Source organism: Oratosquilla oratoria, chromosome 11 (genome assembly GCF_046742065.1).
Source record: "Oratosquilla oratoria isolate Oo_2021 chromosome 11, ASM4674206v1, whole genome shotgun sequence".
Taxonomy (NCBI): Eukaryota; Metazoa; Arthropoda; class Malacostraca; order Stomatopoda; family Squillidae; genus Oratosquilla; species Oratosquilla oratoria.
Window position 1 is genome coordinate 42,620,392 of NC_134787.1, and position 22,500 is coordinate 42,642,891.

Here is a 22,500-nt window from a genome sequence, read left to right on the forward strand (position 1 = left end):
ATATATATTTTTGGGAAGGGTGGGGGGGGGGGATGGTTTTTGTGTGTGTGTGTGGGTGTGGGGGTGTGTGAGTGAGTGGTGTGTTGTTTGGTTTGTTGTGTGTGTTTGGTGTGGGGGGTCCGTGGGGGTGTTGTATTTTTTTGTGGTTAGTTTGTGGGGGTTCGTGGCGTGTGGGGGTGGTTGAGTGTTTGGTTGTTGTTGGGTTTGGGTGTGTTTTTTTGTTGGGGGGGGGGGTTTGTTTTTTGGGGTTGGGGTGTGGTTTTTTGTGGTGTTGTGGTGTGTTTTTGGGGGTTTGTTGGTGGTTGGGTTGTGGTGGGGGGTGGGGGTTTTGGGTGGGGTTTGGGGGTGGGGTGGAGGGGGGGGGGGGGGTGGGGGGGGGTGGGGGGGTTTGGGTTTTTTGGTGTTTGGGGGGGGGTGTTGGTTGTTGGGTTGGTGGAGTGGGGGGGGGGGGGGGGTGTTTTTGGGGGGTATAGAGATAGGGAGCAGGAGTAGGGGTTTATGCTAGGAGTATTATAAATGATCGTATATATTATAGGTAGTATGATAATATCAGGAGAAGCGCACACTTGGAATGGCGCAGATGCACCAGCGGGTCTTGGATCACGTGGCTAGTGAGCGGTGTAGGTAGAGTGATCGGACGCGGCATCTTGCGCCTTCGCAGGAGCTGGAGGAGGCCCGCGGGAGCTCATATATGGCCCGATCTAGATGGGTAATGCTGGTGGACTTACACAGCGGACATCCGCAACGGTCCGTTGCCCACGCGAGGAGGAGTTGGAGTGAACGCAGTGAGATAGAAGATGACGCGCGCAATATGGACCGGCGGCGGGGGAGCCTGGCAAGGGGATCGGGCGGGTCGGGGGGGGGGGGGGGTGCAAGTAGCGTCCTGTGTCTAGCCGTCAGCGGGGGCGACCCGGTATGCAGCCGCCCGGAAATGTAGCTCCGCGAAGTGTGTTTCATTTCTCGAGACAGCTAAAAATGGGTCCCTTAGTATAAAATGTATAAATTGGACCCCGCAACTTCAAGATGTGCAGACTCATCCTCATTGGTCAACATATACTGAATGGTATCTACACTGCAATGTATACATCCATCAGTAATCTAATCTAAATAACTGAAGTTATGTTTTTATGATTTACATGATTACTAAGTCTATTCCTTTCGTTAATCACTCTATTGAAAAACCAATTCTTGACTATTTCCTTCTAAATGGATTTGAGCTGGACAAATTTAGATTTTTAGAAGGAAGTAAACAAGAACTGGTCCGGTTTATCAGTAGACTGATTAACGAATGGAATAGACTTTGTAACACGTAGTGAGCGCTGAAACTACCGGTTAGATAACTTTATGGATGGGGATGACAGGTAGTAATAAACATGGAACTACCTAGTGTAGGCCTTATGGTCTCTTGCAGTCTCCTTCCTTCTTATGTTCCTATATGTTAACTTTTCTGAGATCAGATAACTTTATGGATGGGGATGACAGGTGGTAATAAACATGGAACTACCTAGTTTAGGCCTTATGGTCTCCCGCAGTCTCCTTCCTTTTTATGTTCTTATGCTCCCATATGTTAAAATTTCTGGGGCTGTTTTTAGAGAACAGATAAATTTATGGATGGGGATGACAGGTGGTGATAAGCATGGAACTACCTAGTGTAGGCCTTATGGTCTCTTGCAGTCTCCTTCCTTCTTATGTCCCTATATGTTAACTTTTCTGAGGCTGTTTTCAGAAATCAGATAACTTTATGGATGGGGATGACAGGTGGTAATAAACATGGAACTACCTAGTTTAGGCCTTATGGTCTCCTGCAGTCTCCTTCCTTTTTATGTTCTTATGCTCCCATATGTTAAAATTTCTGAGAACAGATAACTTTATGGATGGGGATGACAGGTGGTGACAGGCATGGAACTACCTAGTGTAGGCCTTATGGTCTCTTGCAGTCTCCTTCCTTCTTATGTTCCTATATGTTATCTTTTCTAAAGGGGCCCAACTACTGACCAAGATAATAAGTGGCCCTGTATCCTTCAGTTGGACCGACGACAGCCAGACCGCCTTCAGAAAACCTGGAGATTTTTTTGTTTTTTTTTTTTTTTTTGTTTTTTGTTTTTTTCTTTTGTTTTTTTTTTTTTGTTTTTTTTTTATTTTTGTTAGTTTGTTTTTTTTTTTTTGAGAGAGAGAGAGAGAGAGAGAGAGAGAGAGAGAGAGAGAGAGAGAGAGAGAGAGAGAGAAAGAGAGAGAGAGATGATCAAGCGATACGGGCACTGAAAAAGATTAAGAACCGGCCTAAGGCCTTCCTCGCCCAAGCCGCCGTGCTAATCTTGCCTGACTTTAGGTTAGGTTAGGTTAGGTTAGGTTAGGTCAGGTCAGGTTATGTCAGCTTAGGTCAGGTTATGTCAGCTTAGGTCAGGTCATGTTAGGTTAGATTATATTAGGTTAGATTAAGTTGAGTTAGATTAGGTTGGGTTAGATTAGGTTAGGTTAGATTAGGTAAGGTTAGGTTAGATTAGGTTAGGTTAGACTGGGTTAGGTTGATTTGGGTTAGATTAGGTTAGGTTAGCATTTTGAGTAGGGGCCCATTTTCTATGAGGTTCCATTTTCTATCTCACACCGGCTCGCGGTGCAGCAGTGCAGAAATTTCCATCCATGTGCGTGACTCGAACTCGGATCACTGAATTAGCGGTCCAGCGTGGTATCATTACACCATCGAGACGGTGTGTGTGTGTGTGTGTGTGTGTGTGTGTGTGTGTGTGTGTGTGTGTGTGTGTGTGTGTGTGTGTGTGTGTGTGTGTGTGTGTGTGTGTGTGTGTGTGTGTTTGTGTGTGAACCAACGACAGGAGGCACGTACCTGCGGCCGAAGCCGCAACCTTTGCTCTATGGGCTTGGACTGTTGCTCAGGTAACAGACACTGCTGGGAATCGGATATTAGTATAGGACTCGAACCCGTGACTAGGAACATTCGAGATCAGCACGTGGAGACCTAGATTTATCCAGTGGCCGTTGGCGGTTTCCTGGAGGCCGTGGGTCTCGTACAAGAGAGACTTGGGGCAACGGATTGACCGATTTTAACGTGTGACTGAAACTTGTAACTGTCAAAGTTGCAGGAAAAAAAAAATAATAGAACAGGCTGAAGGCCAAACGTTTCCACCTATTAAGACATCCTCAGGGTACCCTGATCACTTGTAAAAAATGAAAACGTTCTTCCCTTTTCTCAGTTTCTAATGTGTCTGTGTGTATAAAATTAGAAACACACAAGTAATCCATGATCTGCCAAAGGCGTAAATCTAATTTTAATTCATAATATAGGAAGTAAATGATACTAGTACGAGTATATACAGAGGTGTTGGTATAATGTAAAATATTACAGTTTTGGTATACAATATAGTTGCATAGCATAACAAGTAGATATTCTAATTAAAGATTCCAGGTGACATTCAAATAGGACAAAAATTATGTCACTGGTTTGTAAAAAATAATGAGAATAACAATATCTTCGATAACGCTATGTAGTACAGGTGTTCACAATAAGCAACGACTGTTACAAATACATGTGCAATCTAGAAAAGTATGTGTTGGGCTTGTGATTGACAGCTATTACCTTCCCGGCTGAGAGCTCAGAGTTCATACATAGCCGACCTATTGGTAATGCTGTGACTGTACACACACACACACACACACACACACACACACACACACACTACTTATACAAATATATATTATATATATATATATATATATATATATATACTTTACGACCTCCGTCCTCGTGGAACTGTGTGGTGAAAGCAGTCAGGATCTACCTCCCATATAGTTCATTGGCCCATCTCTCTCTTTCCAATAACTGCAGTCGACCACCCTTTTATATCTTATATTATTTAGTTTTAATGAATCCTAATACATAAGTTCATTTATCCTACTTCCTACTACAGTCTGCTCAAAATCGAGGTTTTATATGATTCAGTGATGGGGAACTGGTACCTCTCAGGCATTAGAGAGCTGATTATAAGGTTGAGAATGATAGTCTACATCTCATCCACGCCACACTACTGGTATCTTGTTATTCCTTTTCTGTCATCACCTCTGCTAGACGAGCGTAGAATGTCTTTGACCTTGGACCCATCTCGCCTGAAGTCGTGAAGGTTATTGGAGTGAATGAGCCCTGGTCCACATTCTGTATCCGCTCCTCGTACATCCTGATTTGTTCATTCTCGTTTCCGGAGTACAGCGGCCCATACACGATCAATTATATTGCGCAATTTCATTGTCAATACTCTGAATTGACAATTAAATTGACCGTGTATGGGCGATATATCGCCTATACGCAGTCAATCTGTGGTCAATTTAATTGTCAATTCAGAGTATTAACAATGAAATTGCGCAATATAATTGATCGTATATGTGCGGTTTAAGACGCCCCAACAGTTAAATCATCGTGACCGGGGGCCATCGGATCAAATATTCGCATGTCAAATAAAGGCCAGTTGTCCCCGTGTCCAGAAACCTCTTGCGCTGACGTCAACTCGTGCTACTACTACTACTACTGTTGCTGTTATTATTTCATGAGACACACAAATTTGTCAAAGTTCCACACGAAAGGAGACTAGTAAATATTATTTGGCATTCACAAAGACATGAGCCCTGTAACTATCTACTTTTCGGTGTGACTTTAGTTGGATTTCAGTTACTTTAAGAACTCGAAATGTATCCTGAAGTGTAATCGAACTGAGCATTTACAAAGCAAGGACCTAAATCGATATTCTGAACACAGGACGTCTTCCCCAACATAGTAAACAATACTGAAACAATGAAATACACAAAGTATAGAAATGAGCCCCCTGATTTCATTTTTCTCGCTACGAGCCTCTTGATACCGCCCTCCACCTTCTGGCAAGAATCAGTGACGATAATTGCTGCTACGATTTTTACTGACTGGGAACAGTTTACGGGCTCAAACAAAGCCCGTGGGAGTGATACTTCACTAAAAAAAAAAAAAACGAAGACCCACAGAGGATGGCACAAGAGGTCCTAGGACTATCCTCTTTAGGAAGAAACCTCGGACGGTGATATATAATCTGATAACGACACAAGACTTTTTTTTTATTTAATTACAAAAACAGTTGAGTTATAGCTTGGAAAATGGAAATGTACTATTTTACGACGAATCCTGTAGATTTGGACCATTAGTATTTTGCACTATGTAGTGATAAATGTTGCATAGCCAGGTTGTGTAGTGAGATCAGAACATACTAGTTCAAATAGAATGGTAGACTCACTGATATATATATATATATATATATATATATATATATATATAATATATATATATATATATATATATATATATATATATATATATATACATATTTACAAAGGATTACAAAGGCGGAGCATGCCGACAGGAGACCTTTTGATCCATATCTAGGTCGGATGGCAAAAAAGAAAAAAAAATCATATTAGTAATAAAATAATAAATAAAAACTATAATAATGTAAATAACAAATAAAATACATAAATAAATGCATAGATATAGTTAAAATGATAAACAAACAGGTAAATAGTAAATAATAGATTAACATATAAATAATAATAAATTAAAATCAGACAGACAAATGATAAAACAAAAACAAATAATATAAGATAAATTATAATCATTACAGCATCTTACTTAGGTATTTATCTAAATGATTCTTAAAGCTTTGAACTGAACTACATTGCACTACCTGTGCAGGAAGTTTATTCCATTCATTAACTACACGGTTGGCAAAGTTGTTTCTACCTACTTCCAAATTTTATCTATTTCCGGACAGTTTGAGACCATTGTTTCTTGTCTGATTCTCATTCAATGTGAAAATGTTGTCACTTTTTATGTTGTCAATTCCCTTTAAAATCTTAAAGACCTGTATCAAGTCACCTCTGAGTCTACGCTTTTTTAGGGAAAACAGATTCAAGTGCTTTAGTCGATTTTCGTATGATTTATTTTTGATATTTGGAATCAGTTTTGGGGCTCGCCGTTGTACTTTTTCCAGTCTGTCAATGTCTTTAATGAGATTCGGTGACCATACGGAAACAGCATATTCCAAATGTGGACGAACTAACGATTTATATAGCTTGTTAATGAGTGATGGACTTTTGAAATCAAAAGATCGCGCAATCAGTCCCAGAATCTTATTTGCTTTCTCAGAGGCTGAAATACATTGCTTGGATGATTTGAGGTCGTTACTGATAATTACGCCGAGATCTTTTTCACTATCCACTTTTGTTAACAAATTTTCAAATAACTTGTAATCGTACTTGCTGTTATTTTTAACTATGTGCATTACCTTGCATTTACTTGTGTTAAATTTCATTAGCCACTTTTCAGACCATTGCTGTAATTGATCTAAATCTTCTTGAATATCTAATTGGTTTGAGTGATCATTTGCCACTCCGCACAGTTTTGTATCATCAGCAAATTTAGAAACAGTAGATTTTTAGTCCATGGTCTATATCATTTATATATACTATGAATAGAAGTGGCCCAAGAACGGAACCCTGAGGAACTCCACTTGCAACACTTTTCCATCCAGAAGTTTTTCCATTTAAAACAACTCTCTGTTTTCGACCATTCAACCAATTACTAGTCCAACCTAATAGGCTACCACTTATTCCATGCAAAGCTAGTTTAGTAAGTAGTCTTTCGTGTGGGACGGTATCAAAAGCTTTTGCAAAGTCTAGATATATTAAATCTATATTGTTTCTTTTGTCATAATTCGAGATAACTGTGTTGTAGAATTCGAGTAAGTTAGTCACGCAAGAACGTTTTCGTCTGAAACCATGCTGGCTATCATTTATCAAACGATTACTTTCTAAATGATGTTCGATAGCATCTCTGATGATAGTTTCCATTATTTTTCCTACGATTGAAGTCAAACTTATAGGCCTATAGTTACTTGGTTTCTTTTTGTCACCTTTTTTGAATATGGGAGTAACGTTAGCTAGCTTCCATTCTCTTGGGACATCTCCGGATATGATGGATTTCTTGAAAATAATTTCTAATGGAACAACAATCTCATTTTTCATTTCCTTTAAGATTCTTGGATGCCCACCGTCAGGCCCTGGTGTTTTATTAACTTTGAGTTTGTCTATACACCTTCTAATTGTTCTTTTGTTATATCTACCGTGGTGAGTAAGTTTAACCCAGACTTTTCACAGGTTTCAGTTTGGAATTCACTTTGAGGTGTTTCGTTTACGAATACCGAGCTAAAAATAATTGTTTAAGATATTACACATTCCTTCATTTGAATATTCAAGTTGACCGTCAGCAGATAATAGTGGACCAATGTGATTCCTAACAACCTTTTTATCTCTAATGTAACTATAGAATTCTTTGGGATTTTCTTTGGATTTATCAGCGATGTTCATTTCGTATTGTCGTTTTCTTTTTCTTATTGTCTTTTTTAAATCTCTCTGTATTGATACATAACTTTCATGGTCATTAGATGCACCCGAGCACTTATATTTCTTATAAGCCTGTCTCTTTTTAGTAATACTTTTTTCAGTTTCTTTGTCGAGCCACTTTGGGCGAGCCTGATTTGGGGGACGTCTGTCCTTAAAAGGAATGTAACTTTGAATCATCTTAGTGAGCGTATTTTGAAATATTTTCCACATCTGATCTACAGGCCTTTCGTTTAATTTTGCCTCCCAATCTGTAAGCTGGAGCTCCTGACGTAGTCCTATGAACTGAGCTTTACTGAAATCGGGTATTTTAGAAGCGCAAGTATCTATTCTAAAAAAATTTAGGAGTTTGAATCTGACTAAGTTGTGATCGCTATTTGCAACAGATTCACCGACTTCTACATCACTTACCATGCTTTCGCGGCTAGTGATCAATAGATCGAGTAAGTTTCCATATCTTGTGGGCTCTTTTACATGCTGAATTAAGTAATTGTCACCAAGAAAATCAATCAAGCGATTACCTATATGGCCATGTTCAAGGGTCATCCAATCAATGTCAGTAAAATTGAAATCACCCATTATCAATAAATCCCGGTTGCAGAAACTAGACAGTTCTTGAAATTACAGTTTGTCGTCTGCTAATGATAATGTCTTTGGCCTATATATTACACCTATATTAATTTTTTGTCCATTTGTTTGGGTTAACTCAACCCACAAACTATCATATGCATCCTGTTTCACTTTCTCTAAAATACAAGCATGAACATTGTTTTTAACGTACAATAGAACACCCCCACCTTTCTTGTGGTTTCTATCCTGATGAAAGTGTTTAAATCCCGCAATATTAAATTCAGCTTCGAACTCTGTACCATTTAACCATGTCTCAGTTATTCCTATCATATCGAGATTTTCGCTTTTGACATACGCCTGTATTTCTTGAAATTTGTTCCTAATACTACGAGCATTAAAGTACATCGTTTTAAGAAACTCGTGATTATTTCTTTTTGACACATTTTTAGTTTCAATATCATGTCTTATATTATCATTTTGTTTTTTATTTATACCTTGCTCTATATTATTATCATTTGGTCCTTCATTGACATTCAATGCCTCATTAACATTTCACCAATCAAAATTAACATTTCCCCCATCACGGACATCTGGTCAATCACGGTCATCCGATCTCTTTTGTACATTTTGTCCCCCTACGTCACCGTGATTCACGCCGGCCTCCCATCGTTCAGTGACATTATGTCCGGCATCCCTTTCTAAAATCATATTTTGTCTAGTGACATTATATCCTACCGTGATATTTTTTCCTCCACTATAATTACATCCCATCGTGATCTTTTGTCTTCCACTGTCATTACATCCTATCTTGATATTTTGGCCTTCATTGACATTCTGTCCGGTATCCCTTCCTAAAATTATATTTTGGCCTTCACTGACATTATATCCTACCGTGATATTTTCTCCTCCATTATCATATATATATATATATATATCATTTTGGTCCAACCGAGTAAAAAAAGATTGAATGACGGTGCTTGAAAGACTAAAACATAAACTAAGTCTTTAAGACTAAACTATGTCTCTAATCATAAAAGGTAACTTTAATAGTGCTCCATAACAATTACATTGCAAGGCTTTTCAATGCAACCGATTATGAATACTTGATACACGTACATCACTAACGTGAAACAAAAATATCAGCATCCACATGTAGGAGGGAGAAAATGTAAAAACAAACAAATGAATAAATAAAAAATAAATGTAGGACGGTGTCTTTGCATATTGCAGATGCTGTTCCATATTATCGTAGTGCATTTCATTATTTCTTATATTCTGAAACCATGGATCACGTAGGGGATGACAGACGTCCACAAGTGGATCCACAAAACGAAAACTAGTAGCAGTTAGTGGTGTTTGGTGATTAGGTTCAGTGGTGAACAGTTGTCCCTCCAGAAGACAGAACAGTAATGCATAAAATGTGGAGTACATGAAGAAGCAGGTTTAAGAACATTTGTTCTTTCGGAATATATATATATATATATATATATATATATATATATATATATATATATATATATATATATATATATATATATATATATATATATATATATATATATTGCTACCTTAATCTTTGAATTTACAATATCCTGCTGATATTGTAAATGAATTTCTTCTTATTCCACCATGTGGCTACATTTGTACTGCCATGACAAACTCACACATCTAAAAAAAAAAAAATAATAATAATAATAATAATAATAATTCATCAGTATATTCACATTATTTCCTAGGCAAAGTGTAGAGAGAAAGATAGCCGTTTCTTCATTGATAAACAAATTTCCATAGGCTGTGCTGCTGTTCCTTTCAACCGCCCTTACGACATTCGAGAATGTATGAGCAGTCGGCGGCCAAGTCCATGAGTTTGTCAGCGTCTGACGAGTTCAAGGCTTTCTCGTGGCGCAGCTGAAGGTTTCCTTTGGCCTGAATTCGGACCTCATGAGAATACAGGCCTGTAAGAAAAAGAAATAATTAAATAAACAAATAAACAGAAAAAAAATGAAAATAAAAATTAATAAATAGAATAAAAGAGAATAGAATACAATAGATGAAATAGAATAAAATAGAATGAAACTATATATTTATATATACATATATACATATACATATATATATATATATTATATATATATCATATATACATATGTATATACATAGATATATATATGGACATGACAGAATTGAATAGACACCAAGAAAAATGCATTTCTGCTCTTACTTAATGCTTAATGTTATTCAAATTTACCTAATATGTTATACTTACCTAGATTTATGTTTTGGATTACATACAAGATTAATCAAGCATGCCACGAACCAAAGGAGCAGTAGACCTATCTGAATTTCAGCGAGGTCGTATTGTGGGTCAACATGAAGGTGAACATAGTCAACGCAAAAAATCTGAAAATCTGTAAATACCCCTTTCTACTGTTAATAGAGTGATCGCACAATTCACCAGAGAGGACAAGAAGAGCACAAAACCTCATTAAGGTTGTCCCGGGCCCGCAGAAAGAACCTTGCGTCTTGTCAAAAGAAATGTGGAAGGGGAGCCACGTTGCAAGGCTTCTGACATAGCAACACAAGCTGATATCAGTCCCAGAACAGCTGTAGGTATCTCCAAAAGCTGGGTTACTATGGCAGAGCTACAAGAGGGAAACCACTCCTTCGTCCAGCCAATATCAAGCGCAGAAAGGATTGGGCTGTTGAGAAGGTGGAGAGACCTGTGGCCTTTTGGAGCATTGTCGTTTCTCTGATGAGTGGAAGAGTTTGGGTCTGGAGACTATATAGTCAAGAGTTTGACCTGAAAAGACTGCAACCAACAGTGAAACATAGGAGCATTTCAATAATGGTGTCGGGTGCAATTTGTACTAATGGTCGATCAGAGCTTGTGGAGTGTCAAAGAAACATCAATTCAGGCAAATATGTTTCTATATTAAAGGAAGGACTCATTCCAATATTCTCCAGTGGTAGAATGAGTAAAAATGTCTTCCTATTTATGGAAGATGGAGCTCCTTGTCACACTGCTCAAGCAACACAAAATTGGTTGAGCCAAAATGGGATCAGAAAACTTCCATGGCCAAGTCAGTCCCCGGATATGAACCCTATTGAACACCTCTGGGGCATATTAGACCGACAACTTTGCAAAAAGAACAGGAAGCCATTTTCAAAGCTCGAACTCTTAGGATTACTACGGGAAACATGGCAAGAAATCCCTCAAGATGATGTTCGTGAACTAATCACTACATAGCATGCCTAGAGGGGTCCTTGCATTGAAAAAAGCAAAGGGGGAGTCAACCAAGTATTAGTTATTCACATTGTGACCATTTATAAGTACTTTAATTGTATCAATTGTTTATTGAATCAATCAAACGATTTCTCTTGGTATCTATTCAATTCTGTCATGTATATATATATATATATATATATATATATATATATACATATATATACATACATATATATTCTGTTAAAAACGACAGCAAAAGAATTATTAATTAGTTTTTTCCGTGAGCTCTCAAGCTTGCGAAAAGTAGATTTTTGGTAGGGGGAAAGGGAGTAAATCAAATTTCCAAAATTCATAGGAAACACAAAAGTTATAACAAACACAAAAGTACAGTACACAATAAACACAATACAAGAAATACAGCAAAAAACAAAATACAAGCACAACAAAATAGATATCAAGACGTTTCGCAGATCTTTCTGCATCCTCAGTTGAAGTGAAAAGAAAGGGAAAGGGAGCATATTTTAAATGAAATGGGAAGCACGGGGAGAAGTCACCGTGTTGCAACTGGGGGAAGTCACACGCAGGACCACGAACACTGGGAGAGATCACAAGTTGGCGGAAATGGTACTCGGGCAGGTCACTCCCGGGTTCGGCGCCAATCTGCTTCTCAGTCTTTGGGAACGACGTATGGTAGGAAGTTCTTCCCTTTCGCGGGGAATGGGGAGCCTCTGTGGAGGAGACCCCGAAGTCTTGGGATTGTCCATCTGGCTCCTCCGAACAGGTTTCATGCTAGGGAGGAGGGCGAAGTCATTTACCTGCCTATTAATGGCAGGTTGCAGCTCCTTTATCCAGATGGCTTCCAAGATAGCCAAGCAGAAAGATCTGCGAAACGTCTTGATATCTATTTTGTTGTGCTTGTATTTTGTTTTTCGCTGTATTTCTTGTATTCTTTTCTTGTATTGTGTTTATTGTGTATTGTACTTTTGTGTTTGTTATAACTTTTGTGTTTCCAATGAATTTTGGAAATTTGATTTACTCCCTTTCCCCCTACCAAAAATCTACTTTTCGCAAGCTTGAGAGCTCACGGAAAAAACTAATTAATAATTCTTTTGCTGTCGTTTTTAACAGAATATGCCTCAGAGAGAATCTCCTGCCACGCTTCACCAATACATATATATATATATATATACACACACATATGTACATATAGATATACATATATACACACATATATATGTATACGTATATATACATATACATATATATATATATATACATATATGTATATATATACATAAAGTAATGTAGTAGCACATTGGTAAAATCATACTAATGAACTACTTTCGGAGAAGAATGGGCAAAAATAAAAAGATCCGTATATTTCGATCACTATCTGTGATCCTCTTCAGCAGATGTGATTACAAAGTGGAGAGAAGCATGTATATATAAAAAAGTAGTGAGGGGAACAGGTAGGGAAGGGGACTCAGGTTACAGTGGACAAAATCCACCAACGTCCACGTAGCGCCTGTCACGTGACCTGAGTCTCCGTCTCTACCTGTTCACCTCACTACTTTTCTATATATACCCTGTACATGCTTCTCTCCACTCTGTAATCACATCTGCTGAAGAGGATCACAGATAGTGATCGAAATATGCGGATCTTTTTACTTCCGCCTATTCTTCTTCGAAAGCAGGTCATTATTATAATATATATATATATATATGTATATATATATATATATATATATATATATATATATATATATATATATATGTATGTATGTATGTATGTATCACGTGCACGTTTATAAATATGAGTAAACATTTGATTACCTTTGATGAATTTTTCACAGGCAGCTACACTTAGTTCGCAATTGAACAACTTTATCTTCAGGTAAGCCTTGGGCAACAGAACAGCTAGAATTTCACAAGCCCACTCCACCCTTAAAAGAATAAAAAATGTCTATTAATTAAAAGAAAACGATAAGCTTATTATCATTTGTTTGTGTATGTGCGTGTCTCTCTCTCTCTCTCTCTCTCTCTCTCTCTCTCTCTCTCTCTCTCTCTCTCTCTCTCTGTGTGTGTGTGTGTGTGTGTGTGTGTGTGTGTGTGTGTGTGTGTGTGTGTGTGTGTGTGTGTGTGTGTGTGTGTGTGTGTACTGGTATGCAAATATATTCAAAGTAAAAACAGGGTCTGAAAAAACTTACTCTGAATCGTACAAGCTCGGGAGAGCCACGAGGACAGAAGCGTCGGTGTTCAGACAGGGATAAGTGGAAGGTTTGTGAAGATCCAGGTCGATGATATAAAGCTCTAGGGATGAGAAGAGATGATAAACAAATACACCAGTGTATGTCTATAGTAATCCAAGATGTTTGAATAACGAACGCCCAGCCCAAGCCAAGAATTAGCCCTATGTGATATATCAATTTATTTCAGTCATAATCAAACTCTTTTGAAACAGAAGTTCCCCCGAGCTGGATAAAATCGTCTGGGGTCAGTCCAACAGCCCAAAAGAGGTGAAAGACTACCTTGACTTACCTAGTATATTCAGCTTTGGAAGGGATGGTAGATGCGCGTGGACGGCCAGCAGTTCTTTGTAGGTCACGCGCAAGCAAGCTAAAGTCATGGAAGGAGGAAGTAAAGGTATCACTTCAAGACTCAGACAACCAAGGATGTCAGTGAGGTTACACTTAGTTTCCGGACTGGACACGGCTAACTTGACAAGTTTGTCTGAATCCTGTCCCACATTAAGGTAATGATATAGATAGGACATATCTAAATTGATGGGGAGCTTGACTATAAGATTCAAGACCTCTTCAAATTTTGGGACCGTATAAGGGTCACTGAAGAAAGAGATCTTTATATCTGAAGGTGCAGAAAACTGCAAGAGTAAGTCAATGATTCTGATGGTCTTCTCAGTGATGACCCAGCGATGGATGCCCTGTTCGACCATCGTCTGTCCAACTACCTCACATAATTTCCTGTCACATTGACCTTCTGACATGAGTTCCATCCATCCCAACTGCGAGTCAATGGAAGGCTTGGCGTAGTCGACTATGTCCTTCACGTACTTCGCAAATATACCTGGCGGCTCTTGCGCCAAGCACCCTGTCAAATATACCAGGAACTGGTGGCTTCTTAGTTTGAAGTCTGTTCTGGTATGAAGGAGTAAGTCCAATATGGACTCCTCTGGGTTTTCTTTCAACATACGTCTCATGTGCTGGGCAGATCTGAATTCCTGGTCACTTGTATGGAAGAAAGAATAGATATCAACCATATGGAAGCCCTGAAGAGACTGACGAGGGTTCAGAAACGTGGTGATGACTTCATTATAAGGTAAGCCATTGGCAGTGCATATGTCTTTTAGTGGCTTCAGAGCGGTAGAGTGCAATGTCAACTTGCAGTTGACTAGCGAATCAAAAGCAACTTGGTTGAGCACGCCAATGATCTTCTGTACTTTGGACTGCAGCTCAGAAATTCGAACTCTCTTGGTCATCTCATGAGTGCTCAACCTCTCGATCAGCCTGGCGAAGAGGAAGTCTTCGATTTGCTCATACATCTGAGTGGCACTGGAGAGATGATTCACTTCCTTATTCTCTATCCAGAGCAGAATAAGCAGCGTTAGTTTCAGTGGCGAAAAGAAATGGGACCTTGCCAAATGTCCCTTGGTGACTAGAAAACTATAAAGTGCATTCCATCCTGCGTTTTGAAACGCCTCGTCTCCAAAGACGCTAAGAACCTTGAAGATGAAATCTTGGCGTTTGTAAGGATCATTAATCCCGAGCAAATCCATCGTCACGATACCTCGGCCGTTGGCCTCAGTTATCCTTGACATCAGATCGGTTCTGACACTACGCGTACTGCAAATAATGTGGACGTTGTCACCGTCAAGAGAGAAGATGGACGAGAGGAGATCAACCGTAGCTCCTTGAAGCTCATCCACGCCATCGACAACTATGAGAACCTTTAGGACGGATAAAACAGATCTAAGATGTTCAGCTTCTCTTATATTGGCCGCCGTCGTGGGCATCAACATATGGACTAGCTGATCAAAGGACAAGATGGTTGAGTTACGACACTCGACATGGAAGACCAGGTCATAGTCGAGTATTCTTTTGATATCACTCTTCTTGGACGTCCAGTTATGGATGAGGTATTTCATGAGCGTTGTTTTCCCGGATCCCGCTGGCCCAACAACCATCAGGACGTCCTTCGGTTCGCGAACCGTTATCCAATCTTCCAGAATATCCTTGACATTAACCTTGATTTTGTCCGAAGAGAACTCCAGGTCGACCTCGGCAAAAATGTTTTCCAGTTCGTGGGACTCGCTGTAAAGAGTCAGAATACCAGGGGGGAACTTGCTTTGGGGTTTGAAAGAATTGCGGAGTTCTGGCTGGCCTTCCTTGAGCATGAGGTCCTTGAGATGATCGAGAAGGCTCTTGACTGAATTATAGGACATGGAAATGGTCGCGTTCCTCGTACTGTACAATGACTCCTCCACAGCAGTGGACACGATTTTGACTATATCAGGGTCAACCCCAAACCTACTTCCAGCAGACTGTAAGGCTTTAGAATACAGGTGTCCAAGCGCCTGAAAAATGACCTTCATCTCTTTGTCTGTCAGGGTTTGGGTCTCATGAGCATATAGATTCCTCTCCTTCTTGATCTTGAGCAGGACACACTCCAGGACGTCACAATCCTTCTTTTGACATATATGTTCAGTCGAATCCGCCAACCCACAGCAAGAATGCATAAGAGTGTATAAGAGAGTTATGTCAAACTCTCCGACGGGGCACTTGGCTTCCAACTTGGCCCTCTGTACTGCGAAGAGGGACCTCTTCAACTGGGAGGAGTTTTCCAGTTGACCCATGTACTCGTAGGGATACAGGGTTCCTCCCTGGTAGCCCCATGTGAAGACATTGTAGAAGACCCATTGTCCGATACGGTTAACACACACATCGACTTTGAGGTTGTTGGGGTCATTTGGCCTGAGGCTTGTGGGCGAAAATGGCAAACTAAACGGCTGAGATGCCATCGTAACTCCTTGGAACTGATTTCGAAACCGATTTCAAAAAGCGATCACAAGATCAGTCTGTTACTATCGAAATGGCGTGGGAGACTATGTATCATTTGGTAAATTGCATCTTATTAGGCTCAGTCAGGATTCTCTCCACGATTCTTGGGGAACATGGTAATGCTTTCACTACATTAAGAACACATATGTATTTTTTCCTTCCACCGTTACAAGTAAACAACGAGTTCTTGAGCATCTCTGAATCACTATAACACGATGTAACGGAATCAGATCAATCACAAGAGTTGGAGCAAGATGCTGTTCATTTATTTGTTTGTTTTTATTTCTTTTCGATGTTCTCTAACATCCTTTGTCAGAGTCCACACAAATGACGAACAGTGCGTACCGTAAGATTTGTGACATGCCAGTTCTATGTCACAAATCTACGTTCACTTCCTAACGGAGCTTTTCTTTTTCAAATAGTCCCATATTCTTTTCTATCATAACACTGAGCAAATCATACTTAAAGTTGTTCACAATGAACACCTTTCACCTTCCGAACTTTCTTCGTTCTTAGGTCTGCAATCGCACCTGGAAAAGGGAGACAAAATTGGTACAAATAAGCAACTGTGCACGCTAGGAGAAGTTTAGTTGGAATTGGAGCAGTGAACATTGTACTGTATTATGTGTCTTGGCTGCTGGGGCAAATGAGTCACTGGTTGTCATAGAAACGCGTTCTTAGGCTCTCAAGTGACAATTTTTTTTTTTCGTAGTTTCCAGAATCGATGACCATATATTGTTTCTTGTTATCAAACTGACGACTCTATCCTATGTCTAGAAAACCCGACCCACACTATGTGCAGGCTTCCTAGAACCTATGTATGCATGTATGTATGTATGTATGAATGTATTACAAAGGACTTTTTCAGAATATCAGTTGCATGAGATTTCTTTAATGTTTCTTACTATTTTTGATCTGCTGATTCCAAATATGGAAACTTTTTGTTCTGCATGGTCTGGTTTTCATGCAATTTGAGGGATCACATTTTAGCCATTGGCGGGCAAATAAATTACTTACGCGTTTATGATATCAATTGGGACATATAGTTTTGCTTGTTTTTTCTTTCTGATTTGACCATGGCTACAAGGAGACATCAACGTGAGAACAAACCTGATAATTTCTGCTATGTTTGTGGATACTTCACGCTTATTCGTTAGAGATGCAATATAATATCGTTTGTGGAGCGAGCCTATACAAAGTACTTCGGACATACTCATGGTGACCAAAACAAGTAATGGACCCCAAATACTGTGCATCATAACTGCGAAGAAATGCTGTGTGACTGGACGAAACGGAAACGTTTGTGAGGGCTCATACGTTTCCTAATTCCCATGAAATGGCGGGAACCGAAGGATCACACAACTAACTGCTACTTTTGTCTGATCAATATAAAAGGCGTTGGCAAGAAAAACAAACATAAAATCACTTATCCTAGTATCCCCTCAGCAGTTCGACCTACACTGCACTCTGGTGAAACGACCAATTCCAGTTTTTAATGGTTGTCCACATCTGCAGAAGAGGATAGCGACGAAATCCAAGAGACTGGCGATGAAACTCAAGAAACACTGGCAGAAACCGACGATCCCTCTTATGCTACATCAGAGTCATCAACTCAGCAGCTCAGCTAGCCAGAGTCGAATGACCTTGTGCGTGATATGTGTCTCTACAAAAATGCAACAGAAGTGTTAGCTTCTAGGTTGCAAGGAAAGGCTCTACTGAACCAGACCACAAAAAAAAAAAAAAAAAAAAAAAAAAAAAAAAAAAAAAAAAAAAAAAAATCATACTTCCGAAATCAGAAACAAGTTTTTGTGGATTTTTTTTCTTCTTTTTTAAAGAGGAGAATAAATGTGTTTATTATCATAATATCCCAGATCTTCTCCAGGAATTAGGGAGTCCATTGTATAACCCAAATAATTGGGGATTATTTCTAGATAGTTTCTAAGCAGCCTGAAGTGTGTTCTACTAAATAATGACAATGTCTATGCAGCTTTTCCAGTAGATCATTCTGTGTGTTTACGAGAGAAACATAATGACATCAAAACTGTAATAGACCTACTAAAAATACCACGAGCACAACTGGAGAATTTGTGTGGACCTCAGAATGGTGAACTACCTCCTTGGTCAACAAATAGGATCTACAAAGCATCTCTGCTCTCGTGGCATATGGGACAGCCGAGCTCTGGAAGCTGGAATACCAAATATTGTCAATAATCTAATCATCAGTCGAGAAAAGATCATATTTCCTCCTCTCCATATCAAGCTGGGGCTGATGAAACAGTCCGTCAGAGCATTAAATACTGACGTTGAATACTTGCAATACAGTCTTGGTTCTCCCTGCTCTGTCATTCGAGAAGACCAACGCATCTGTGTTTGATGGACCACAGATTCGCGTACTTGTACGTGATCCAGACTTTATCAGAAAGATGAACGATAAGGATAGGGGAGCGTGGCTTTCATTTGTGGCGGTAATGGAAAACTTTCTCAGTAATAAAAAGGATGACAATTATTAAACCCTTGCTACAACCTTGCAACCTTGCTGTCACCTTTTCATGACCTTAGGTGCTGCTCGAGTGTCAAACTCCACTTAGGGGCAGTAAGTGACGAGCATGGCGAGCGGTTTCATCAGGATCTCAAGACCATAGAAGAGCGCTACCAATGGAGATGGGACAAACATACGATGGCTGACTACTGCTGGAACAATAAACGAGATTGCCCTGCCACAGTCCACAAACACGAGAGCTTCGAGTGCAAATTCCTGCCTGACAAAAAGGGAACTGAGCTTTGTATCTTCATGGCGACCAATTTCTCACCTAACAATGAGTTTCATATAGATTTTAACCTTTGTGTTGATGGAACATGTTTCAAATTGTGTTGTGAATGAATTTAGATTATGTGACATGTTTATTTTATTCATCAGCTAATTTAATAAGAGTTTAATCACATTTTTCTTCTGATAGACGACGATGTCAGTGAAACGAAGGCAATTTTTTATTATCTTGAAATACTTCGATTGCAAAAAAAAAAAAAAAAAAAAATATTTACCAGTGCTTGATATCAATGCAATTAAAAGTTTGTCGAGCTGTGTTATCAACCAAGCTATCACAATAAGATCAAATTCAAAACTCTTCACGCGACCTCCGCCAGAATTCCAACCGTAATAAGGAAACAAGAGCTTCCCAGCTCTTTTATTTTCTTTTATTTATTTATTTATTTATCTATTTATATTCTAGTACAAATGACAATATAAAAGAACCTCCGACAAGCGTTATGCTATCGACATCCTCAAGTTAGAGGACACAAATATTGCAAGACATTTCACTGACGTCATCGCCTTTCAGGCGATAATTTGACATAATGACTCCACGATGATGACGTCACGCAGATGACATCACAATTTTTTTTTTTACAGGTTCCTTATTGTGATTTGAATCTTTTGAAGGCTCCCTCAGCCCCAGCCTTGATGCTTCTGACGTGAATGAAATCGCCTGGCGCCAACGAGGTCCGAGTTGCCGATGGCGCTTCTGGGATGAGGGCCTCGGTGCCACGCCTCCCTAGTGACTGACTCCAACCCCCCACCCCCACCTTCCTCGCTTGAGTAAAATTAGTCCCATTCTTCGATAGCGACGAGGGGCGAGGTGAAGTGATGGGAAGTAAAGGGGGGAAGGGTTGAAGAAGGGAACAGAGGTGAAGGGTAGGTATGCGAAGGAAAAGGGGTGTCAAAGAGAGATGTGAAAGGAAGGGGAGGTGAAGGGAACACAGGTGAAGAGAACGAGGGCGAAGGGGAAGGAATGTGAAGGAAAAGGATGTAAAGGGAAGGGAGCTGAAGGGAATGGGGGGCAAAGGGAAGGGATGCGAGGTGAAGGGAGTTTAAGTGTTAGGGAGTTGAAGGGCAGGGGATGCAATAAAGGGATGGAAGAGGAAGAGAGGTGAAGGGAAGGGAGATGAAGAGAGGGGAGAAAGAGAGAAAGAGAGGTGAGGCGACGAGAAGGGAAGGAGAAGGAGGTACGCGAAAGAAGCAAAGGTTGATAAAAAAGGGAGGATTGAAAGGAGGGAAAGGGAAGGGAAAATGAAGAGAGGTGAAGGGTAGCGAAGTGACGGGGAAGGAACTGAAGGGAGGGGAAGGAAGGGGAAGGGAGATGAGTTAGTGGAGGGGAAATGATTGAAGATGAACTGAAGTGAAAGGAAGGATTGAAAAAAAGGAAATGAGCACAAAACAATTGCAAAGAAGATGAACGGAATGGAGTAAAAGAAAATGAGATAAAAGGAAATGAAGGGAAGAAGGTAAAGGGAAGGGAAGGGAAGGAGATGAAGGAAGGGAGATTGGGAGAATGGAAGGGAAGGGGAGGTAAAAGTAAGGGACCGAAGGCAAGTGAGCGGGACAAAGGAAAGTAAAGGCAAACGAGATGGAGGAAAGTAGAGGGAAGTAGAAGAGACGAAGGAAAGTGAAGGAAAGGGAGATGAAAGGTAATGAAGGGAGGTGGAGGGAATAAAGATGAAGGGGATGGAATGGTAGGAAAGGGAAATCAAATCAAATAAAGAATGCGAGAAGGGAAGGGAAGGAAAGGGAAAATGAGGGAAGGGAAAGGAAAGGGGAGGGGAAGGAAGAAAGGGAAGAAAGGCAAGACAAGGCAAGGGGAAGGAAAGGAAAGAGGAAGTGTTGTGAAGGGAGATGGGAGGAATGGAGGAGAAGGGGAGATCAAAGGAAGAGAAGGGAATGGGGGGGGACGGGGGGGTGAAGGGAGGAAAATAAGACAAAGTGGAGGAGAACGAGAGGCGAACGGGAAAGGGAGGAAAGCCAAGTCTCCCTTTCCTGTGAGGCTCTGAGGGATTTCGTCATAAGTGCCGTCAGACGATTCTATTCAGCCGAAAGGAACAGCTCTGAGACTCCAGGGCTTCGGCGAATAATGAAAGAGGGAAGAAGGCCAGCGGATCGTGTGTGTGTGTGTGTGTGTGTGTGTGTGTGTGTGTGTGTGTGTGTGTACGTGTGTGTGTGTGCGTGTGTACGTGTGTGTGTGTACGTGTGTGCGTGTGTGTGTGTGTGTGTGTGTGTACGTGTGTGTGTGTGTGTGTGTGTGTGTGTGTGTGTGTGTGTGTGTGTGTGTGTGTGTGTGTGTGTGTGTGTGTGTGTGTGTGTGTGTGTGTGTGTGTGTGTGTGTGTATTGGCGGGAGGGGGGTCTTCTCTTCCTTCTCCTCCACTAGTTGTATCCTCCTCTTCTCTCTTCCTCTTTTTCCTCCACTAGTTGTATTTTCCTCTTCCTCTTTCTCCTCCACTAGTTGTGGAGGAGAAATAATGCACTTTGACGAAACGAGCAAGCCAGGAGTGGGACCTCCATAAAGCAGCCTTAGGAGTAAACCCTCCCATACCTCCATTCCTCTTCCTCTTCCCCCTTTACCTCCTCTTTTCCTCTTCTTCCTCCCCTGTCTCTCCTCTTTCTATTTTCCACCATTTAGTTCCTCCCTTTTCCTCTTCCTCTTCCTTCCCCCTTTTTCCTTTTTCCTTCTACTTCTTCTTCCTTCAGTTATATCACTTCTCTATTTCACCTCCTTCGGTTTTTCTTCTTTCTGTACCTGTTTATCTTCACTATCCCCCTACCCCTCTTTCCTTCACATTGTCTTCGTTGCCGTTCCTTTCTCTCTCTCTCTCTCTCTCTCTCTTTCTCTTTCTTCCTCACCATCTCCTCTCCCCTCCTCCTTTCTATCTCTAATTCTCCTTTCTCCCCTCCCACTCCACTCTATGTCTCATTCGTTTCTCTTCTTCTTCCCTCTTCCCCCTTCTCCTCTCTCCCTATTAGCCCTCTTCTTTCGTGCTCCTTCCCATCCACGTCCCCTCCCTCCCATCCCCGTCCCCCCTTTACCCCAATTTTACAGCCCCATAAATGGGACCTACCCACTCTACACATCCACTACATCGAAAAAACTTTTGAAGGAATGTGTGACTCAGTTGACCCCGACGCCGTTCGTATCTGACCGTGTTACGGCACCATTCAGAGGCAGGGGGAATAGTTGGGGGGGGGGAGGGGGGTCTGGACGTGACTAGTATTCAGGGATAGTTGGCTTTGGTCCTAGAGGCGCGGGTGGTTTGGTTGGGTTCTAGAACACGTCTCGTGCCTAAAGATGTTTGGCTTAGATCTTAGTGAGAGGTTAGAATGAAAGAATAGTTCGATTTGTTCATTTGGGTATCAAATGATATTAGGGAGGAGG

At 40.5% G+C, this 22,500-nt stretch overlaps 1 protein-coding gene across 5 annotated transcripts in view; it reads right to left on the bottom strand.

Annotated features, from left to right (window-relative positions):
* Window positions 1-9,564: 9,564 nt before the first annotated feature.
* LOC143029763 (uncharacterized) overlaps window positions 9,565-22,500 on the bottom strand; it is a 43,444-nt gene continuing 30,508 nt past the window's right edge. For all 5 annotated transcript variants that reach the window (XM_076192676.1, XM_076192674.1, XM_076192675.1 and 2 more), the window contains 4 exons: window positions 13,763-16,829; window positions 13,432-13,534; window positions 13,058-13,167; window positions 9,565-9,953 (listed from right to left, as the gene is read on the bottom strand). In XM_076192676.1, coding sequence (XP_076048791.1) covers window positions 9,808-9,953; window positions 13,058-13,167; window positions 13,432-13,534; window positions 13,763-16,259 — 2,856 coding nt within the window. In that variant the 5' untranslated portion in view covers window positions 16,260-16,829 and the 3' untranslated portion in view covers window positions 9,565-9,807. The remainder of the gene's footprint in view (window positions 9,954-13,057; window positions 13,168-13,431; window positions 13,535-13,762; window positions 16,830-22,500) is intronic.